Below are 21,478 nucleotides of genomic sequence, written 5' to 3' on the forward strand. Positions count from 1 at the left end.
ATGTGAATGATGCCTTGCACAAAAGATCTCTCAGAAGACCTACGATTAAGAATTGTTGACTTGCATAAAGCTGGAAAGGGTTATAAAAGTATCTCCAAAAGCCTTGCTCTTCATCAGTCCAAGGTAAGACAAATTGTCTATAAATGGAAAAAGTTCAGCACTGCTGCTACTCTCCCTAGGAGTGGCCATCCTGTAAAGATGACTGCAAGAGCACAGCATAGACTGCTCAATGAGGAGAAGAAGAATCCTAGAGTGTCAGCTAAAGACTTACAAAAGTCTCTGGCATATGCTAACATCCCCGTTAGCGAATCTATGATACGTAAAACACTAAACAAGAATGGATTTCATGGGAGGATACCACAGAGGAAGCCACTGCTCTCCAAAAAAAACATTGCTGCACGTTTACAGTTTGCACAAGAGCACCTGGATGTTCCACAGCAGTACTGGCAAAATATTCTGTGGATAGATGAAACCAAAGTTGAGTTGTTTGGAAGAAACACACAACACTATGTGTGGAGAAAAAGAGGCACAGCAGACCAACATCAAAACCTCATCCCAACTGTGAAGTATAGTGGTGGGGGCATCATGGTTTGGGGCTGCTTTGCTGCGTCAGGGCCTGGACAGATTGCTATCATCGAAGGAAAAATTAATTCCCAAGTTTATCAAGACATTTTGCAGGAGAACTTAAGGCCATCTGTCCACCAGCTGAAGCTCAACAGAAGATGGGTGTTGCAACAGGACAACAACCCAAAGCATAGAAGTAAATCAAGAACAGAATGGCTTAAACAGAAGAAAATGCGCCTTCTGGAGTGGCCCAGTCAGAGTCCTGACCTCAACCCGATTGAGATGCTGTGGCATGACCTCAAGAAAGTGATTCACACCAGACATCCCAGGAATATTGCTGAACTGAAACAGTTCTGTAAAGAGGAATGGTCAAGAATTACTCCTGACCGTTGTGCACGTCTGATCTGCAACTACAGGAAACGTTTGGTTGAAGTTATTGCTGCCAAAGGAGGTTCAACCAGTTATTAAATCCAAGGGTTCACATACTTTTTCCACTAGCACTGTGAATGTTTACATGGTGTGTTCAATAAAAACATGGTAACATTTTATTCTTTGTGTGTTATTAGTTTAAGCAGACTGTGATTGTCTATTTTTGTGACTTAGATGAAGACCAGATCACATTTTATGACCAATTTGTGCAGAAATCCATATCATTCCAAAGGGTTCACATACTTTTTTCTTGCAACTGTAGGCCATTAATATCAGATCAGTGGGATCCGCCTTTAGCAACGGTATTGATCATCTGATTTAAGGCACCAGGTCATGGTTTACCCGACACAGCGCAGTACTTTTCATACTATTGGTAGTGGATGCCCCTGGTATTGCAGTTCACTCCAACTGAGTGAAGGCACGAAGCTGAAATACCATAAACAGCCACTAACAAAAGGCTCAAACACACGACCGTATGCCCTCCGAGACATACTGTCCATGAGTGGGCCATATGTCCCGGAGCTGCATACATCGTGCGGACGGGAGTACACAGCATCATAGGTTACTCAAATGTACCCCATATGCATTCTGTTTCCGTATTTCCGTTTTCCCGTTCCGTTGAAAGATAGAACTTGTCCTATTATTGCCCGCAAATCCGTTCCATTTTTGCGGAACCATCTATTGAAAATGTTATGCCCAGACCAATTTTTTCTATGTAATTACTGTATACTGTATATGCCATACGGAAAAACGGAACAGAAATAAAAACACAACGGAAACAAAAAACGAAACAATGGATCCGTGAAAAACAGACCACAAAACACAGAAAAAGCCATACGGTCGTGTAAAAGAGGCCTTAAATGTATTTTAATGGGATTTTATGTGATAGACCAACACAAAGTGACAAGTATGTGTGAAGTGAAAAGAAAATGATATATGGTTCTCAATTTTTTTTTGAAAAATCTGGAAAGTGTGGTGTGCATTTGTATTCAGCCCCCTGAATCTTTGTAGGACCACCTTTCGCTGCAATTTCAGCTGCAAGTCTTTTGGGGTATGTCTCTACCAGCTTTGCACATCTAGAGGCTGAAGTTTTTGCCCATTCTTCTCTGTAAAATAGCTCAAGCTCAGCCAGATTGGATGGAGACTGTCTGTGAACAGAAATTTCCAAGTCTTGTCACAGATTATCAATGAGATTTAGATCTGGACTGTGACTGGACCATTCTAACACATGAATATGCTTTTATCTAAACCAATCCATTGTAGCTCTGGCTAGATGTTTAGGGTTGTTGTCCTGCTGAAAGGTGAACCTCTGCCCCAGTCTCAAGTCTTTTGCAGCCTCTAACAGGTTTTCCTCCAGGATTGCCTTGTATCTAGCTCCATCCATTTTCCCATTACCTCTGACGAACCTCCCTGTCCCTGCTAAAGAAAAGCATCCCCACAATGTTTTACGGTGGAGATAATGTTTTTTAGGGTGATGTGCAGTGTTAGTTTTCCACCATACATAGCATTTTGCATTTAAGCAAAAAAGTTCAACCTTGGTCTCATCTGACTAGAGCACCTTCTTCCACATGTTTGCTGTGTCCCCTACATGGCTTATGGAAAACTGCAAATGGGACTTCTTATGTCTTGCCTTCAAAAATGACTTTCTTTTTGGCACGGTAAAGGAAGAGAGCATATTTAAAAGAAGAAAAACTACCACAAGAGGACACAGTTTTAAATTAGAGGGGCAAAGGTTTAAAAGTAATATCAGGAAGTATAACTTTACTGAGAGAGTAGTGGATGCATGGAATAGCCTTCCTGCAGAAGTGGTAGCTGCAAATACAGTGAAGGGGTTTAAGCATGCATGGGATAGGCATAAGGCCATCCTTCATATAAGATAGGGCCGGGGGCTATCCATAGTATTCAGTATATTGGGCAGACTAGATGGGCCAAATGGTTCTTATCTGCCGACACATTCTATGTTTCTATGTTTCTATGTTTCACTCTTTCATAAAGGCTAGATTTGTAGAGTACACAACTATTAGTTGTCCTGTGGACAACATTCCCACCTGTGCTGTGGATCTCTGCAGCTCCTCCAGAGTGACTAATAGCCTCTTGGCTACTTCTCTAATTAGTGAACACCTTGCCTGGGCTCTCAGTTTAGGTGGACGGCCATGTCTTGGTAGGTTTACAGTTGTAGCATACTCCTTCCATTTTCAGATAATGGATTAAACAGTGCTCTGTAAGATGTTCAGAGCTTGGGATATTTTGTTATAAACTAAGCCTGCTTTGCATTTCTCCACAACTTTATCCCTGACCTGTCTGGTGTATTCCTTGGTTTTCATAATGCTGTTTGATCACTAATGTTCACTAACAAACTTCATAGAACAACTGTATGTCACGAACCATCAGGTGTGAACCCTCTGTGCCACGTGTCCTACCTCCTCTAAGAGCATTGTCTAAGTGAACCCCTCGTTCTTCACAGTACTCCTGATGGTGGGGATAGACTTTCCCAAGGGGAAAAGCAGGTTGTTACCTCTTGAGGAGGATTGGCACATGAGGCAGCTGGTCCAGATGGACCAGGAGGTACCAGAGCAAGGTACCAGAGGTACAGACGTAGTCATACAAGTCGTAACCAGGAGCAACAGTGCAGGACGGAAGGATGAGGCAGAGGCTAAGTCAAACAAGCAATAGGTCAGGGCAGGCAGCACAGGTACAGGTCAGGTAATCCGGATTGGCAACAGGAGAGTTAAGGCAAGCAGGCAGGGATCAAGCAGGTAGCAGGGTCTCGGAACACAAGCATGGGTCAGGTAAATAGGAACACATGCAGAGATATCAGCAACCTTTGATGGATGCAAGGACCTTGATGCTCAGGCATCTGGGAAGGGGGCTGAGCCACTTATATATGAGCAGGAGGTCTAGGATTGGTCAGTGATGTCATATGATCTAACCCATAAAGCACAGGAAGTGACGCATGCCGGCCCTTAACCCCTTAAGGACCGGGCTCATTTTCACCTTAAGGACCAGGCCATTTTTTGCAAATCTGACCAGTGTCACTTTATGTGGTGATAACTTTAAAACGCTTTGACTTTTCCAAGCCATTCTGACACAGTTTTTTCGTCACATATTGTACTTCATGACACTGGTAAAATGGAGTAAAAAAAATTCATTTTTATTTATAAAAAAAATACCAAATTTACCAAATTTTTTTAAAAATTTGCAAATTTCCAAGTTTCAATTTCTCTACTTCTATAATACATAGTAATACCTACAAAAATAGTTATTACTTTACATTCCCCATATGCCTACTTCATGTTTAGATCATTTTGGGAATGACATTTTATTTTTTGGGGACGTTACAAGGCTTAAAAGTTTAGAAGCAAATCTTGAAATTTCTCTGAAATTTTCAAAAACCCTCTTTTTAAGTACACCCCTCAAGGTATTCAAAACTGATTTTACAAACATCGTTAACCCTTTAGGTGTTCCACAAGAATTAATGGCAAATGATTTTTTGGCAAATTTTCCATTTTAATCCATTTTTTCAGTAACAAAGGAAGAGTTAGCAGCCAAACAAAACTCAATATTTATTACGCTGATTCTGTAGTTTGTAGAAACACCCCTTATGTGGTCGTAAACTACTGTAGGTAGGGCCTAGAGGGAAAGGAGCGCCGTGTGGTTTTTGGAAGGCAGATTTTGCTTTACTCGTTTATTTACACCATGTCCCATTTGAAGCCCCCCTGATGCACCCCAAGAGTAGAAACTCCATAAAAGTGACCCCATCTAAGAAACTACACTAAACGGATTTTACAAACTTTGTTAACCCTTTAGGTGTTCCACAAGAGTTATTGGCAAATGGAGATGAAATTTCAGAATTAAAATTTTTGGGCAGATTTTCCATTTTAATACATTTTTTCCAGTAACAAAGCAAGGGTTAACAGCCAAACAAAACTCTATATTTAGTGCCCTGATTCTGTAGTTTACAGAAATTCCCCATATGTGGTTGTAAACTGCTATGGGGACCGCTAGCACATCCGCAATACCCAGTCCCCATAGCTCTGTGTGCTTTTATTGTGTATAAAAACCGATTTGATACCTATGCAAATTAACCTGAGAAGAGTCAGAGCTTGAAAATATGACTCTTCTATGGTCACACAAGTAAGATATGACTCTTTTATGTTAATTTGCATATGTATCAAATCGGGTTTTTTACACAATAAAAGCACACAGAGCTATGGGGACTGGGTTATGCGGATGTGCCAGCGGCCATCTAGCAACCCATGTCCTCAGCTTTATACCCAAAATCCTGGTGACAGGTTCCCTTTAACAACATGCTGGACACCTAACACTACCAGACATGTAACACCAAAAATAGACATACCAACACCCTGTTCAAAACCCACTCCATACACAAAGGGACAGGAAGGGAAGGAGACACCGTGATAACATTGATGACCACACGGGTGGCCCTCACTGGACAGATGGAACAGAGAACCACCAGCATACACCAAGGCTGGAGGAACACTGGGCTTCAAGCATCCAGCAGAGACTAAATAGCCCAAGCAGCCACACCCACACACACATAAACCCAGTATTCACAAAACACTAGGAAGGGAGTTAACCCTTCCAACACCAGACAAGGGAAGGCTACAACTTAAAGGGGAAGTGCACACACAAGCATACTAAACCACATGTTACCACCAGCAACAGCATGCGTGGCAACCATGTCACGACAATCACCCAGAAGGCCAAGACACTGCCACCGCATGCTCTCACAGCAACACGTTGCCGTGGGCAACCGCAAGTGTGGCAACAGTGTCACAGCGCAAAACAAAGGCCGTGACAGCTTGCTATTACACTTTTTGTGATGTAAGGTTACAAAAAATGGCTTTTTTGACACAGTTTTTATTTTTTTTATTTTTTAAGGTGTTCACCTCAGGGTTTAGGTAATGTGGTATTTTTATAGAGCATGTTCTTACGGACGCGAAGATACCTAATATGTCTAATAATTTTATTTTCTTAATTTTTAATCAGTGATAGATGTGTTTTTTTATTTTTACTTTTTTTCGACTTTTTTTTCCGACTTTTTTTGACCCAGACCCACTTGGTTCTTGAAGATCCAGTTGGTCTGATGTGTGTATTATACAGTACAGTACACTATATAGTGTACTGTACTGTATTTTCACTTTACAAAGTCTCATCAGACTTCTGCCTTTAGCAGAAGTCTGATCAGCACCATGGACAGCCGGAACAGAGCAGCGGGTGATGGGGAGGGAGGGGGGCCCCCTCCCTCTGTGATCCTGTCAAAAATCTGGGGCTAAAAAGGCACAGCAGCCCCCGATGGGAGAGGGAGGAAGCTCCCTCCCTGTTAACCTCTTCCATACAGCAATCCCTACGTTCTGCGGCATGGAAGGGGTTAAACGGCTGACATCTGTGCCAGCACAGATGTCAGCCGTTTCAAGCAGAGTGTCAGCAATGTGCTGACACTCTGCAAAAACCGCTCGGCCATCCTGAGAGAGAAGGCGGGTGGATGATCGCGTGTCTGCCAGCCCCCCCTGCACCACTCGCACTGCCATCCGCACTGCACGCACCGCCCAACATAAAAAAAAGCATTTTGAAGTTTCTGATCCCCGCGGTCACTGACCGCGGGGATCAGAAACTTCCGAAAGCACCGCAAACCGCAGCAAACCGCTGGTCTGAATTGACCTGTGGTTTGTAGCGATCGCCGATTCGGGGGAAGGGGGTCACAGGACCACCCTCGGCATTGACCCAGGGTGCCTGCTGATTGATTTCAGCAGGCAACCAGTTCCGATCACCGGCTGCCGTGCAGCGGTGATCAGAACTACACAGGGCGTACAGGTACGCCCTGTGTCCTTAAGTACGAGGACATCAGGGCGTACCTGTATGCCCAGTGTCCTTAAGAGGTTAAGGAAGTGCTGCAGGGAACAAGCAGCAAGCATGCTGTGGCCAGGGCTGAAAGGAAAATGTGGAGCGGATACCAGAACAAACAGTACCTAAAAGGGCAGAGCCAAGAACTGCAGTGGTGAATGGGGAAGCAGCAGATCACCGCTGAACACAGTGCCCGGGACCGCGGCGCAGGGAAACAGCAGCGCACAGCAGCGCACAGCAGCCACTGTTACACTGTACAGTAGTTGTACTGAGAATAAGTTACACACAGGTGGACTCTATTTACAAATTTGTTGACTTCTGAAGGCAATTGGTCACAATGGATTTTATTTAGGGGGTATCAGAGTACGGGGGGGGGGCTGAATACAAATGCATGCTACACTTTTCAGATTTGTATTTATTAAAAATGTTGAAAACCATGTATCATTTTTTTTTTCACTTCACACATACGTACTTCCTACTTTGTGTTGGTCTTTCACATAAAATCCCAACAAAATATATTTAAGTTTTTGGGTGTAACATGAAAAAAAGTGGAAATGTTCAAGGGGAATTAATAATTTTTCAAGGCACTCTATATGTGACCAATATATAATTAATGTCATTTATTATTTTAAACAAAATGAAGTCAGACTCTAAGAGATAAGTTTATACCATTTCTGTTTCAATAGTTTTTATTGGTTTAGTATCAATAAAAGATAATAGAGGACAATAAAATGCAGTTCCACCTGCTAAACATTGCAGATGGGAGAAACGATATGTTTGTCTTTACAGCATGAGACAAACAGCCAACTGGATAATATTATTATAGTAAAGACGCATTATCAAGATTGTTAACAGTTTCCTCAAATATACCTTTTTCTAGTCTTTATGGTTTGTTATGAATGAAGGATGATAAAATTTCCAAAGAGGAAAATACAGTATGACAGCGAACTAAAAAAAGAAAGAAAAAAAAAGAAAATATATATAAACATAAAAAAAGCAATACCATTTCTGACAGGCAGCTGAGTACGATTCTCCAGGCTTGTATATTTTACCATTATGGGCACAAGGGCATTGATTTAGTTTCACACATTTCTTATTGTTAGTCACATCATCCAGAACAGTTCCTGCAAGATAATGGTAGATAGGAAACTTCTGTTATGTAGCCAGTGGTCCAATATAGAGGTAAAACAACTGTAACTGAGCAAATAAATCATCAATACGTAAATGTGTTCACCAGACACTACACTTTATATGAACCCTGTTAGTCTTTTGTTACATTCGGTCACTGAAAAACTGTGTTCATCATGATTATCTGATGTGTAATTAGGGTAATTTAATACAGCGCGGTTGTGGTAGTGGTGCGTCCTGTAATCGCATACCTGCACCTTAGACTATACTATCGGTTTATGCGCGGTAGATTTGTATCACGGAACAGCAGATGTGAACCCACTGTGCCACTGACTAGCAATACTCCAGAGGGGCATAACTAAGCAACTCCCCGGATTTCACTAGAGCCTCAGATGGTGAGGATAGGCTTGACCGTCGGTAGTTGCCAGGGGCTACTCAGTACAAATGAAGTAAACCAGGCAGGGTCGTGACCAGGAGGAACAAGACAGGAACCAGAGGATGATGCAGAGACGTAGTAAGGATGAGCAAATGGTCAAGGCATGCGGCACAGGAGCAAGGTCAGACAATCCGGGTCGGCAACAGGAGAGGCGATGCCAGCAGGCTGGGATAGGAGATAAACAAAGTCAAGGAACGAAGCACGAAGTCAGGAACACGAGTGGTAAGCAAGGTCTTTAGCACAAGATTAGGACCTTGACATTGAGGCGTCTGGCTAGAGGGATTAGCTACTAAAGTACCTGCAAGAGAGCCAGGATAGGTTAACGAAATCACCTGACCTGACACAACTCAGCACCGCCCAGGGAGTGATGCGTACTGCCACAACCGAAGCAGAGTTCAAGCAGTGTTCAGGTTGAATGGAAGTTGTGGAGCAGAATACTAACCACACAGGGAGAACCCAAAGCACAGGGAAGCACAGACCACGATCACAGGTGAGCACGATGCCCTGAACCGCAGCGGTAAGCAGGGGGACAGCGTCACACAGAGGATGCTGTTACAATTTGCTTCTGTTTCTCCAGCAGTGCCGATGACTACTGCGCATGCACTGATTACATCATCTTCCACCAGAGCAAATCTGAGCATCTCCTCTTCTAGGCGAAGGATGACATCATTGGCACGTGCGCAGTAGTCATCTGTAACACACTCATGCTCCTCCTGTTTCCTCTGCCATCTCTCTTCTTCTTGATTGAAAGGGCCAGGCGAGATGACTATACAGACAATTGGCCATGTCAATCAAGAAGGAGAAAGATGACAGAGGAAACAGGAGGAGCAAGGGTGGACAGAGTGGCCTGGCTGGCACACCCTTGGTGCAATAAATTGCTCATTTGTATATGATTAAAAGTAATTTTTTTCTCTAGAATGAAGGAAAGGATTGCTAAGTAAAAGGTATAACTACATTCTGCTGAACTAGCCCTACAAGGCATTCTATTTGGTTGAACAGTTTGTTTCTTGGTGACACATTCCCTTTAAATCTAGCTGTAGCTCTACACTCATTACACAACTTTGTTATAACATATTTACATATTATAAATTACAGGTGTAGTTTACCTGGTGGACAAGAACATCCCTCTTTGCACAGCTCAGTACACAGTTTACTAGCCGTAGGGTTGGAACAAGTATTAAGACAAGGTGAAGTACATTCAAAGAATGCCATGGTGTTGGGGCAGCTTATATCTAGGTAAAAAAATGGCAAATTGATACATACATTATTTAGTTGCATAGTTGCAGCTTTATGTTCTATTAATAAAAAGTCTATGTAAAGGGTTAACTTTATGAAAACTGAACCTTTAAAAATGTTCCCATTCCTGGCACTTCTTATTCCTGGCTGCTTTTTCCAGGCAAGTTGTGGTCATTGCATGTGGAATTTAACATTACATACCAGCCATTCACACAAATGTCCGACCATGTAATACATTAATGTACAGCATTCAGTTCCAAAATATAGAAGGGATCCCAAATGGGATATCCTCTAAATATGTCCTAATAGGTACAGGTGACACCATTAAATGGTTGGAAATCAGATAAACTGCTTGAGATGCACTTTTTCAACTTTTTTTTTTAAAGATTCCTGCACATCTAATAAAAAATTAAAAACTCTAGTTTTAATCATTGTTATAAAATGATTAGCAAAAGTGCATGTACACATGTTTCAAATATTCTAAATATTGTATCTAAGAATTCTAAAGGGTTCTGCGTGCAAATTCAAAAGTGGTAACTGCAGCAATCTTTTACTCCAAGTTGCATATGGAGGAATGGCAATTTTAGCATCAAGACTAAAAGGTGTCTCAATAATAGCCTCTATTTAAAAGAAAGAGACTGTTGCATCCAGTTGACCCTGCAGGTGAGACTTCTGAAGGCCAGCTTGATTAAGTGTTACAGCTGTGAAAGTCAAAGCTGTCTACATATTTCCCAGATAGTTGCCTCTACAGGAAGACAATGTGGTACTTGTGAGATGAACTCCACTCCTGAATTACTCCACCTGCCCATAGAGAGAACTGTGCAGCCAGTCACTGCTTCCTGGTCCTCCCTATCTCTTTTGTGCACTTATCTAGATGATCAGTGCATGGAGAAAACAGGAAGCTCAACCATCATTGTGTAGCATCCTGTTACAGAAGGTACAACGCTAAAACCTGAAGTAGTGATTAGCTGAACCCCAAGTATGTAATATTAACCCTTCCACTGCCTTCTACCCAGAATGTGAAGTTTAATCAATAGACTGCGTTGTCCCTTCAGTACCCTAGACCAACAGGGGTCAACCCCCCCCCCCCCCAGTCTTAGAACACCAGATATACTGACATTAGCCCCTTCACTGACCTATACCACCAGGGATGTTAACATCTTCACTGTCCACCATAGGTGTTAAACCCCTGACTGTCCTACACCACCACTGACATTAATTATTTTACTGCTATAGACTATCTAGATCACCGGGGGAAAAGAGACTAACACTCTAGCTACCTTTGTCATCCAGGCAAACTGAGATTAACCCACTTACAGCCCCTAACCACCAGTGAGACAGCCATCAATTCCCTTTTACTGCACTAGACCACCAAATATGTAGGTAAAGAACTTTCAGTGTGCTAGACCTGGGTGCTGTTTAACACTAGTTACCTGAATGTTATGTAGCCCTGTATATCTGGCTGATTTATAGCTAAATATTAGGAAGCTGTACATTAATATTGATTTTATACAGATCCTTATTGTCTATTGCCTGGCTAAATGGAGCAGTACCCTGGGTTTAAACTGCCCACTTACTGGTTATGAAAGCTTGGCAGGAAGCCTTAACTGTTGGGACAATCCTTTGAGACAAAGCTGAGGTATACCAGCCCAAAGCTGATAACAAAATTGGTTGTTCAGGTTCAGAAAAATATGGGCCGAGTGGGGGAAACAGTGTAAAACAATCCAGCATGGATGCTCCAGAGCCCCATGCCAGTCTTTGTTTAATGTGCTGCATCGGTGACGCCATGTCGACACACGTGACGGTTAGCAACAAGATGCTTATTTTAGGACCCAGGAAAGTAAATTATTGGGTATTATGTTTTGTCTTTCACTATTGAAAAGTTGAATTTGATAGACAGATCATAAAAGGTTTATGATGAAAGTTGAATTTGAATGACATCTTTTTCAGCTGTGTAACTACAGCATGTAACTTGCATTTGCACAGTGTTATATAGGTTCTAACTATTGTATTTTCTGTAGTGCTCAGCAGGTAAACAATAAAATACTTACAGCAGAAATCTGGACGTCTCCACATTCCAGGGTGTCCTTTTGCCTCCAGACATGCTTTGGAAAACTGGTTCAGGTTACTGCACAGACATATGGTTTGGTTTTTCTCATCGCATTTACACAAGTCCTCTGTGCAAGTATCCCTATAGATTTTGTAACTGTGCATTTTATACTTGCAGTCTCCCATTTGTGACATGATGGTCTCACATTGATCTCTCTACATCAGAAACAGATTTTTTGTCAGTTTTTTCATCAATGTTTCATTTACTAAAGATGGTAGGTGTTTCTGATGCAGTTTTTGAAGCCAAAATCATGGATCATAAAACTAAAGAAAGTATTGATGACAGAGATTACGTCTCCTCAACTCCACCTTTCAAGACTGCTTCAAAAACGTGAACATGTGGATATTACTAATTATTAGTTATGCATCTACACTCCTTACCATGCTCTACAGGAAAGTCAATGACAATATTAAACAAAAATTTGTTGTCCAGAAATATTAGGGAAAACCATCCAACCAGTTAGGGTCCAAACACCAGGATCTCCATGATCACAGAAAATGTGGTCCCAAGTTTCCTGAATGAATGGAACAGTGTTTAAGTATGCACTCTGCTTCTTAATGTATTCTCTATGGAAATGTCAAAGATAGTCACTTTCAGTTCATTGCTTGACAGTTCCATAGTGCAGTGCACAGCCTCAAACACCACTCCATTCATTTGGGGAACTCAGGAGTCCTGTTTTTGTCATCGGTGTGAAACCCAGTGATTAGGTCCCCACCAATCAGATACATAAAAAAGTCAAAGTCATCCCATGTTGTTGCCTTGGTTGAATCTGAAAACCTAGACATGACTCTGCAAAGTATTAAATTATAAAAGTCTAACTTATCTCACTGATTTCCCACAGTTCGGGTCCAATGCTTCACTGTTCCCTGTTAGTCTCTACTTCCAAGTCCCTCTTGATTAGTGATGAGCGGCAGGGGCAATATTCGAATTTGTGATATTCCGTGAATATTTGGGCGAATATTCGCCATATATTTGCAAATTCGTTATCTCCAGTCATTATTTTCTTGATTGCGGAAATCGGCAATTGAAAAATTTGCGATTAAAATTTGCATTACGAAAATTCGCATTATGAAAATTCGCAATCAACACTACTCCTAAAGTCAAAGATATTTCAGCATCTCATTGGTCCACAAGCTAGAAGCAGGAAGGGATCATGCGTACTGATTTTTAAAAAAAATCGAATTACGTAAATATCACTATATACTACATTTTCGCAAATTCTCGAAGTGACGATATTCGCAATAAAAATTCGCAATTCGAATATTCGTGATCAATACTACTCTTGATATGCAGAAAATGACCATTCAGCCAATCACTGTCCACAAGGATAGCTCTCCTCAGCCAGTAATTGAGCAGTCAGTTCCTGCATGCAGAGAAGGACCAGGAAGTAGAGTTCCCGGGCTTGTCTCCTCTACACTTACTTTCACTTTCTAACACGTGCAGTCGCCATTTTAGGAAAACTGATTTGTTACAACGGAGCACAAGAAAACTCGAATTCGTTTTGAATCAAAGTTTTCCTAAACTTCGGACCGAATTCCACTTCAGATGCTTTGCTTCACTCAACACTACCTGTAGTCATACTACTTGGCAGCATGAAGGGAATAGGTCAGTTTTAGCACATAGGGAAGGCCATAAAAAACTTAAAACTGTGGCATTCTATTGCACTTTTTTCCCCAGTTCCACCCCATTTGGAATTTTTTTCCAGATTCCCACTACATCGTATGCGATATTAAATGGTGCCATTAGAAAGTACAACTTCCCACAAAAAAAAAAAACAGATCTTCACGCTGGCGGGGCTGAAAGGGTTAAACAATGAGCCATCTCTCTTCCAATGTGCAGTGTACATATGTATATACAGTATGTAGCCATTTCTAACTTGACACTTAGCTCATTAATAAAAAAAAAAATAGCCCTTGAAGGAGCATTGTGTGATGTGCTGCAACATTTATTTAACATGAGAAGAGTGTTACAATAAAGGTGGCTACATGTGTGTGCTAACACAATTGTGCCACTGGAGATACAGTTGCAAGAGAAAGTATTTGAACCCTTTGGAATGATATGGATTTCTGCACAAATTGGTCATAAAATGTTATCTGATCTTCATCTAAGTCACAACAATAGACAATCACAGTCTGCTTAAACTAATAACACACGAAGAATTAAATGTTACCATGTTTTTATTGAACACACCATGTAAACATTCACAGTGCAGGTGGAAAAAGTATGTGAACCCCTAGACTAATGACATCTCCATGAGCTAATTGGAGTGAGGTGTCAGCCAACTGGAGTCCAATCAATGAGATGAGATTGGAGGTGTTGGTTACAGCTGCCCTGCCCTATAAAAAACACACACCAGTTCTGGGTTTGCTTTTCACAAGAAGTATTGCCTGATGTGAATGATGCCTCGCACAAAAGAGCTCTCAGAAGACCTCGAAATTAAGTATTGTTGACTAGCATAAAGCTGGAAAGGGTTATAAAAGTTTCTCCAAAAGCCTTGCTGTTCATCAGTCCACGGTAAGACAAATTGTCTATAAATGGAGAAAGCTCAGCACTGCTGCTACTCTCCCTAGGAGTGGCTGTCCTGTAAAGATGACTGCAAGAGCACAGTGCAGACTGCTCAATGAGGTGAAGAAGAATCCTAGAGTGTCAGCTAAAGACTACCAAAGTCTCTGGCATATGCTAACATCCCTGTTAGCGAATCTACCGATATGTAAAACACTAAACAAGAATGGATTGCATGGGAGGATACCAAAGAGGAAGCCACTGCTGTCCAAAAAAAAAACATTGCTGCACGTTTACAGTTTGCACAAGAGCACCTGGATGTTCCACAGCAGTACTGGCAAAATATTCTGTGGACGGATGAAACCAAATTTGAGTTGTTTGGAAGAAACACACAACACTATGTGTGGAGAAAAAGAGGCACAGCACACCAACATCAAAACCTCATCCCAACAGTGAAGTATGGTGGTGGGGGCATCATGGTTTGGGGCTGCTTTGCTGCGTCAGGGCATAAACAGATTGCTATCATCAAAGGAAAAATGAATTCCCAAGTTTATCAAGACATTTTGCAGGAGAACTTAAAGCCATCTGTCCACCAGCTGAAGCTCAACAGAAGATGGGTGTTGCAACAGGACAACGACCCAAAGCATAGAAGTAAATCAACAACAGAATGGCTTAAACAGAAGAAAATATGCCTTCTGGAGTTGCCCAGTCAGAGTCCTGACCTCAACCCAATTGAGATGCTGTGGCATGACCTCAAGAAAGCGATTCACACCATACATCCCAAGAATATTGCTGAACTGAAACAGTTCTGTAAAGAGGAATGGTCAAGAATTACTCCTGACCATTGTGCATGTCTGATCTGCAACTACAGGAAACGTTTGGTTGAAGTTATTGCTGCCAAAGGAGGTTCAACCAGTTATTAAATCCAAGGGTTCACATACTTTTTCCACCTTCATTGTGAATGTTTACATGGTGTGTTCAATAAAAACATGGTAACATTTAATTATTTGTGTGTTATTAGTTTAAGCAGACTGTGATTGTCTATTGTTATGACTTAGATGAAGATCAGATCACATTTTATGACAAATTTGTCCAGAAATCCATATAATTTCAAAGGGTTCACATACTTTTTTTTGCAACTGTATATTTAGGGTGGGCCAAGAAAACCAGACCCCTGTCCCCTGTTTCCTTTGTGTGCCTTGTAGGTTATGTTGCTTATTAGGCTTCATTCATCAAAACTTGCTTCCATTAAAACTCTCTTTGTAGCCCATAGCAACTAATCAGAGCTCAGCTTTCATTTTATCTCAGCAGTGTAAGAAATTAATGAGGCCTATTATATCCTTCCATGCCAGTCGAGTGGTCCTCTTCGCGGACTGTTTTGCTGGACAATTTCCAGACCTTCCCTTTCAACTTTGCATAGCCTCTGGTTGTTACCAGGTTGTAATTTGTAGTATACAAGAAGAAAAGATTGTTCCACCACCAGGAACAAAACAGTAACAATGCAGTTACATGACAAGAATCTGCATAACTAATCATATGCTAAATAGTTGCAAGTCCAATTTATGTATGAGATAGCCAAGATGATTGTCTATAAAATGATGATAGTCTCACATTGGAAGCTGTAGTGGATGGTGAGATATGGAGCCTGAAAATCAAAAGTTCAAAACATTGTTACCCTTTTGCTCGTCAGTGTATGTAGTACCCCAGACCTTTTGTATTCTAATGTTATATATTTTATTGTATGATTCTGGGCATATCTACCAGTAAGGAATTGTTGGCAAAAGGTTGGGAACTTGTCAAGGAACAGGGCATTCGGAGTAGGCTTGACCTGCTTCCTGCCAGGAGGGAGAGTTCCTGTCCAGAGACAGAGGGGAGAGGAAGCACAGCCGGGAGCTCCTGCTCCTGTTATAGATTCTCCATAGAAAACTGCTCAAACCTTCCCTAAGTAAAATCTTGAGATGCTAGATAGCAGAATGAACTGCCACATCCAGCATTAAAGACACTGTTGCAAGGTGAGTGATTACAGCCAAGACACCCATCACCAGACTACTGTTAGGCCAGTATAACCTAAGTATGCCAAATTGAAGCTATCCAATCTGCCTCTATAATTCTTAATGGTACCATAGAAGATTGCTCTTAATAAGCTGCTACTGAATGTATTTAACGTTCTACATTGCACTTAGTAAAAAAAGACTTTTGGCCTCATTCTTCAATACTACATTTCCATTGCACTGATCCCTAGGGAGCAATAACCTGAGGGAGTACACCATGACACAACACTGCATCAGGGCCACTATCACTCGCATCCTCTACACCGGTTCCTTCTAATGATTTCTGCAGAAATTCTAATAGAAGACATCCAGGTACAGTCCTACCAGGGCCTTCCTCCTCAATGAGATCAACATAGAATCACATTTTGTTGGTGTGACTTCTCTACCTGGCCTTCCCCCTCTGCACATCTGTCGTTGCACCCAACAGGAAGATAAAGGGATAGCACTTCCAATGACTGTTAGGGACAGGATGAGAGAATGGAGGAGAATAACAAGACCCTGACATATTGTACATGCATGTAAGCTGTTAATCTACTGGCCTGGGGGACCAGACTACAGCCCAAGTCACTCATACACATTCTTGAGGTAATTTATCAAACTGGTGTAAAGTAGAACTGGTTTAGATGCCCACAGCAACCAATGAGATTCCATCTTTCATTTTCTTAAACTCGCTGTCAAAAATCAAAGGTGGATTCTGATTGGTTGCTATGGGCAACTAAACCAGTTCTACTTTACACCAGTTTGATAAATTACCCCATCTATTTTGAAATGCACAGACATTGACAAGTCTGAAGGAATAACTGGCTGAGAAAGACTTCACAAACTTATGAACCATGGAATAATGTAATTTAGTTTTATTATGGATAGTGTTCAAAATGCTGAATAAGGGTACTTTCACACTAGCGTTTTTCTTTTCCGGCATAGAGTTCCGTCACAGGGGCTCAATACCGGAAAAGAACTGATCAGGCATATTCCCATGCATTCTGAATGGAGAGTTTTGACTGATCAGACAAAAGATAAAACCGTAGCATGCTACAGTTTTATCTCCGGCGAAAAAAACTGAAGACTTGCCTGAATGCCATTTTTCCCCATAGGAATGTATTAGTGCTGGATCCGGCATTCAAAATACTGGAAAATACTGGAAAGACGGATCCATCTGTCCGCATGACAAGCAGAGAGACGGATCCGTTCTTGCAATGCATTTGTGAGACGGATCCGCATCCGGATGCGTCTCACAAATGCCTTCAGTCACATCCAGATAGGCGGATCCGGCAGGCAGTTCCGACGACGGAACTGCTTGTCGGATCACACTGCCGCAAGTGTGAACATAGCCTAATATTACTACTATTATACATGTGTCACTTACCTTATTCTTACATTCATCATCAAGCTGATGAGAGCCTTGTTCTTGAGTGTTATCAACAACATCTGGACAGTCTTCTGTAGGATCACTTGCCTTGTGAAGATTGCCAAAAAGCACATCAGAAACATTGAGACCTAAAGATAAAGATAAAAAAAATGCAGGCGAGATTTCAAGCGGTAATCCCATCACAAACATTTATGGCATATCTACCACACATGCCATGTGTCCGATATTTGTGGGTCCCTGCACTTATCTCTAAAGCAAGCCTATTCTAGGCACAGTAACATTAGTAATACACATTAAAGTAACAAGTATAACTAAGCAAAAAATCTGTTGATATTCTGAAGTGTTATGGTTAGCGTTGAGAAAACACCTGGATGTTCGGGTTCGAGAAGTTCGGCCGAACTTCACGGAAATGTTCGGGTTCGGGATCCGAACCCGACCCGAACTTCGCCCTGAACCCGATCCCCATTGAAGTCAATGGGGACCCGAACTTTTGGGCACTAAAAAGGCTGTAAAACAGCCCAGGAAAGAGCTAGAGGGCTGCAAAAGGCAGCAACATGTAGGTAAATCCCCTGCAAACAAATGTGGACAGGGAAATGAATTAAAATAAAGATTAAAAAAATAAAAATGACCCAATATCAATTAGACAGAGGTCCCATAGCAGAGAATCTGGCTTCACGTCAGCAGAGAATCAGTCTCTTCATGCCAAAGCAAAGAATCTGGCTTCATGTCAGCACAGAATCAGTCTCTTCATGCCATAGCAGAGAATCTGGCTTCATGTCAGCACAGAATCAGTCTTCATGTCATAGCAGAGAATCAGGCTTCACGTCACCCACCACTGGAACAGGCCACTGTCACACATTTAGGCCCCGGCACCCAGACAGAGGAGAGTAGTCCCGTAACAGAGAATCTGGCCTCATGTCAGCGCAGAATCTGTCTTCATGTCATAGCAGAGAATCAGGCTTCACGTCACCCACCACTGGAACAGGCCACTGTCACACATTTAGGCCCCGGCACCCAGACAGAGGAGAGAGGTCCTGTAACAGAGAATCTGGCCTTATGTCAGCACAGAATCTGTCTTCATGTCATAGCAGAGAATCAGGCATCACGTCACCCACCACTGGAACAGGCCACTGTCACACATTTAGGCCCAGGCACCAAGGCAGAGGAGAGAGGTCCCGTAACAGAGAATCTGGCCTTATGTCAGCGCAGAATCAGTCTTCATGTCATAGCAGAGAATCAGGCTTCACGTCACCCACCACTGGAACAGGCCACTGTCACACATTTAGGCCCAGGCACCCAGGCAGAGGAGAGAGGTCCCGTAACAGAGAATCTGGCCTTATGTCAGCGCAGAATCAGTCTTCATGTCATAGCAGAGAATCAGGCTTCAAGTCACCCACCACTGGAACAGGCCACTGTCACACATTTAGGCCCAGGCACCCAGACAGAGGAGAGAGGTCCCGTAACAGAGAATCTGGCCTTATGTCAGCGCAGAATCAGTCTTCATGTCATAGCAGAGAATCAGGCTTCACGTCACCCACCACTGGAACAGGCCACTGTCACACATTTAGGCCCAGGCACCCAGGCAGAGGAGAGAGGTCCCGTAACAGAGAATCTGGCCTTATGTCAGCGCAGAATCAGTCTTCATGTCATAGCAGAGAATCAGGCTTCACGTCACCCACCACTGGAACAGGCCACTGTCACACATTTAGGCCCAGGCACCCAGACAGAGGAGAGAGGTCCTGTAACAGAGAATCTGGCCTTATGTCAGCACAGAATCTGTCTTCATGTCATAGCAGAGAATCAGGCATCACGTCACCCACCACTGGAACAGGCCACTGTCACACATTTAGGCCCAGACAGAGGAGAGGGGTCCCGTAACAGAGAATCTGGCCTTATGTCAGCACAGAATCTGTCTTCATGTCATAGCAGAGAATCAGGCATCACGTCACCCACCACTGGAACAGGCCACTGTCACACATTTAGGCCCCGGCACCCAGACAGAGGAGAGAGGTCCTGTAACAGAGAATCTGGCCTTATGTCAGCACAGAATCTGTCTTCATGTCATAGCAGAGAATCAGGCATCACGTCACCCACCACTGGAACAGGCCACTGTCACACATTTAGGCCCAGGCACCCAGGCAGAGGAGAGAGGTCCCGTAACAGAGAATCTGGCCTTATGTCAGCGCAGAATCAGTCTTCATGTCATAGCAGAGAATCAGGCTTCACGTCACCCACCACTGGAACAGGCCACTGTCACACATTTAGGCCCAGGCAGAGGAGAGAGGTCGCGTAACAGAGAATCTGTCTTCATGTCAGCACAGAATAAGTCTTCATGTCATAGCAGAGAATCAGGCTTCACGTCACCCACCACTAGAACAGGCCACTGTCACACATTTAGGCCCCGGCACCCAGACAGAGGAGAGGTTCATTCAACTTTGGGTTGCCCCGCAATATAATGGTAAAATGAAATTAAAAATAGTATTGAATGAGAAAGTGCCCTGGAGTAGAATAATATACAGGGAGTGCAGAATTATTAGGCAAGTTGTATTTTTGAGGATTAATTTTATTATTGAACAACAACCATGTTCTCAATGAACCCAAAAAACTCATTAATATCAAAGCTGAATATTTTTGGAAGTAGTTTTTAGTTTGTTTTTAGTTTTAGCTATTTTAGGGGGATATCTGTGTGTGCAGGTGACTATTACTGTGCATAATTATTAGGCAACTTAACAAAAAACAAATATATACCCATTTCAATTATTTATTTTTACCAGTGAAACCAATATAACATCTCAACATTCACAAATATACATTTCTGACATTCAAAAACAAAACAAAAACAAATCAGTGACCAATATAGCCACCTTTCTTTGCAAGGACACTCAAAAGCCTGCCATCCATGGATTCTGTCAGTGTTTTGATCTGTTCACCATCAACATTGCGTGCAGCAGCAACCACAGCCTCCCAGACACTGTTCAGAGAGGTGTACTGTTTTCCCTCCTTGTAAATCTCACATTTGATGATGGACCACAGGTTCTCAATGGGGTTCAGATCAGGTGAACAAGGAGGCCATGTCATTAGATTTTCTTCTTTTATACCCTTTCTTGCCAGCCACGCTGTGGAGTACTTGGACGCGTGTGATGGAGCATTGTCCTGCATGAAAATCATGTTTTTATTGAAGGATGCAGACTTCTTCCTGTACCATTGCTTGAAGAAGGTGTCTTCCAGAAACTGGCAGTAGGACTGGGAGTTGAGCTTGACTCCATCCTCAACCCGAAAAGGCCCCACAAGCTCATCTTTGATGATACCAGCCCAAACCAGTACTCCACCTCCACCTTGCTGGCGTCTGAGTCGGACTGGAGCTCTCTGCCCTTTACCAATCCAGCCACGGGCCCATCCATCTGGCCCATCAAGACTCACTCTCATTTTATCAGTCCATAAAACCTTAGAAAAATCAGTCTTGAGATATTTCTTGGCCCAGTCTTGACATTTCAGCTTGTGTGTCTTGTTCAGTGGTGGTCGTCTTTCAGCCTTTCTTACCTTGGCCATGTCTCTGAGTATTGCACACCTTGTGCTTTTGGGCACTCCAGTGATGTTGCAGCTCTGAAATATGGCCAAACTGGTGGCAAGTGGCATCTTGGCAGCTGCACACTTGACTTTTCTCAGTTCATGGGCAGTTATTTTGCGCCTTGGTTTTTCCACACGCTTCTTGCGTCCCTGTTGACTATTTTGAATGAAACGCTTGATTGTTCGATGATCACGCTTCAGAAGCTTTGCAATTTTAAGAG

At 42.5% G+C, this 21,478-nt stretch overlaps 1 protein-coding gene across 1 annotated transcript in view; it reads right to left on the reverse strand.

Annotated features, from left to right (window-relative positions):
* The window catches only part of LOC120980023 (mucin-5B-like), a 175,892-nt gene that overhangs the window by 77,330 nt on the left and 77,084 nt on the right, over positions 1–21,478 (reverse strand). The window contains exons 5-8 of the mRNA XM_040408888.1: positions 17,688–17,818; positions 11,710–11,923; positions 9,529–9,654; positions 7,862–7,982 (exon numbers count right to left, since the gene is read on the reverse strand). Coding sequence (XP_040264822.1) covers positions 7,862–7,982; positions 9,529–9,654; positions 11,710–11,923; positions 17,688–17,818 — 592 coding nt within the window. The remainder of the gene's footprint in view (positions 1–7,861; positions 7,983–9,528; positions 9,655–11,709; positions 11,924–17,687; positions 17,819–21,478) is intronic.

This window comes from Bufo bufo, chromosome 10 (genome assembly GCF_905171765.1).
Source record: "Bufo bufo chromosome 10, aBufBuf1.1, whole genome shotgun sequence".
NCBI lineage: Eukaryota > Metazoa > Chordata > Amphibia > Anura > Bufonidae > Bufo > Bufo bufo.